Below are 1,657 nucleotides of genomic sequence, written 5' to 3'. Positions count from 1 at the left end.
TATAATATTAGATATAATTTGAAAAATTAACTTACTGCGTGAAATATGAGTTTACTAGCAGACGACTTCATGACTTAAGTAATTTCTTACGATGTAGCTCGTGCAGATTACCTAGTTCGTCTGTTATTATATTTCTGTATACATAAATTAATAATTAAAAAGCAACTTTCATTAAATTATTAATAATATTCTCATAAAATAATCATTGCTAATTTTTAAATAGAAAAACTTTTAACATTATCTTTGTATAAATTACATTAAATTTTAGATCACGTGATTGAATGAAATTGTTAAAATCTTCTCTCAAACTAATAAATAACTGATTATAATTATTATATATCGTTACGTAAACGATAATAAGAATTTTAGCGTAACGTTTTTCGATCATTGTGCAAAAACCGACTGCAAAAAGAAACAGTTTGATTGATACGTAGGCCTAGATCTTAAACATCGCGGAGGATCTTTGTTTTCGTTAGCGATTACTAAATCATCTGTTATCATTTTTATAGAGATCCATGTATTCTTATCCGGTAGAACATCTTCCAGCAGACAACAGCATGGACGGCCAGACAAACGGAATCCATATCCTTCAAGAAGTGGTTCCGGGACAAACGGGAGATTCAGGAGATTCGGGAAACGGCCGACGATCCAGAGAATCTCTAGGGCATCTCAGTAGAGAAGAGAGGAGGAGGAGGAGAAGAGCGACGCAAAAATATCGCCTAGCACACGCAACTAGGGAAAGGATACGAGTAGAAGCCTTTAATATAGCTTTTGCCGAACTTCGTAGGCTACTGCCTACTCTACCACCCGATAAGAAACTCTCCAAAATCGAGATTCTACGTTTAGCCATCTGTTACATCGCTTATTTGAACGATGTTCTGGACGTTTGACGCCGTAAGCTAATTATAGAAAGTATGTACTGTACATATACATGTATATATATTTATATATATACAGTATATACATACACGCACGTATATATACATATATACACAGCTCAAAAATTTACGTTTCGGGGAGGAAAAGGACTTTATTTTCTATTGTATACACGTATACATAACGCAATGCATCAAAGTGTTCTATGGCCATACGAATCACGTATAATTGTTATCTGTAAAAAACAAATTAAGGCCATAAGGTTTCTTTCTTTGAAGTTACTCCATCTTTTAAGTTAAGAAGATATAAAAAAACCAGCATCGAACGGACAGAATCCAATTTGTAAATGTAAGTACTGTATACAATTAATTAAACAGGTATTATAATGACGAGTCGGTATTTGTTTGTTATATTAATAACTATAAATCAGATTTATTCTGAAAGAATTCTGGCAAAAATGCAATTCTTAGCCGCTGTACTGCTGTTATATGTATTTTTTTTTTTTTTAAGTTTGGTGAGTCGCAGCTGGCGTTTCAACCTCTCATTGCTTAGCTTCAACAATGTTGTTATATGAACACATGCTCCTCGGTCGGAACGCCTACACTTCATTTTTTTTTTCGTTGGACTAAAGATCTGCTTCAAGTTTCTGTTAAGAATAAGTTACGTGCCGGATACTATTTTTAATACTTACGCTGTTCCTTTATTCCGGAAAGAAAATATATGTTGGAAATTAGTTTAGTACTTCTCGATTCTTTGTTTTCCGTCAGTGATGTAGTTATGA

At 33.4% G+C, this 1,657-nt stretch overlaps 1 protein-coding gene across 1 annotated transcript; it reads left to right on the top strand.

The window, feature by feature from the left end:
• The first annotated feature begins 515 nt into the window (after nucleotides 1-515).
• Nucleotides 516-890, top strand: LOC136972336 (helix-loop-helix protein 15-like). The gene has a single exon (XM_067266891.1). The coding sequence runs from the start codon at nucleotides 516-518 to the stop codon at nucleotides 888-890; it is 375 nt and encodes a 124-aa protein (XP_067122992.1).
• Nucleotides 891-1,657: the final 767 nt, after the last annotated feature.

Source organism: Centruroides vittatus, unplaced genomic scaffold (assembly GCF_030686945.1).
Source record: "Centruroides vittatus isolate TY-2023 unplaced genomic scaffold, ASM3068694v2 contig_290, whole genome shotgun sequence".
In the NCBI taxonomy this organism is placed as follows: Eukaryota; Metazoa; Arthropoda; class Arachnida; order Scorpiones; family Buthidae; genus Centruroides; species Centruroides vittatus.
The sequence above is the reverse complement of the archived record's forward strand: the minus strand, read 5'-3'. Positions and strand labels throughout refer to the sequence as shown.

Excerpts from the sequence above, each read along its gene's own strand:
- LOC136972336 (XM_067266891.1), top strand. The coding sequence starts at position 516 with ATGTATTCTTATCCGGTAGAACATCTTCCAGCAGACAACAGCATGGAC.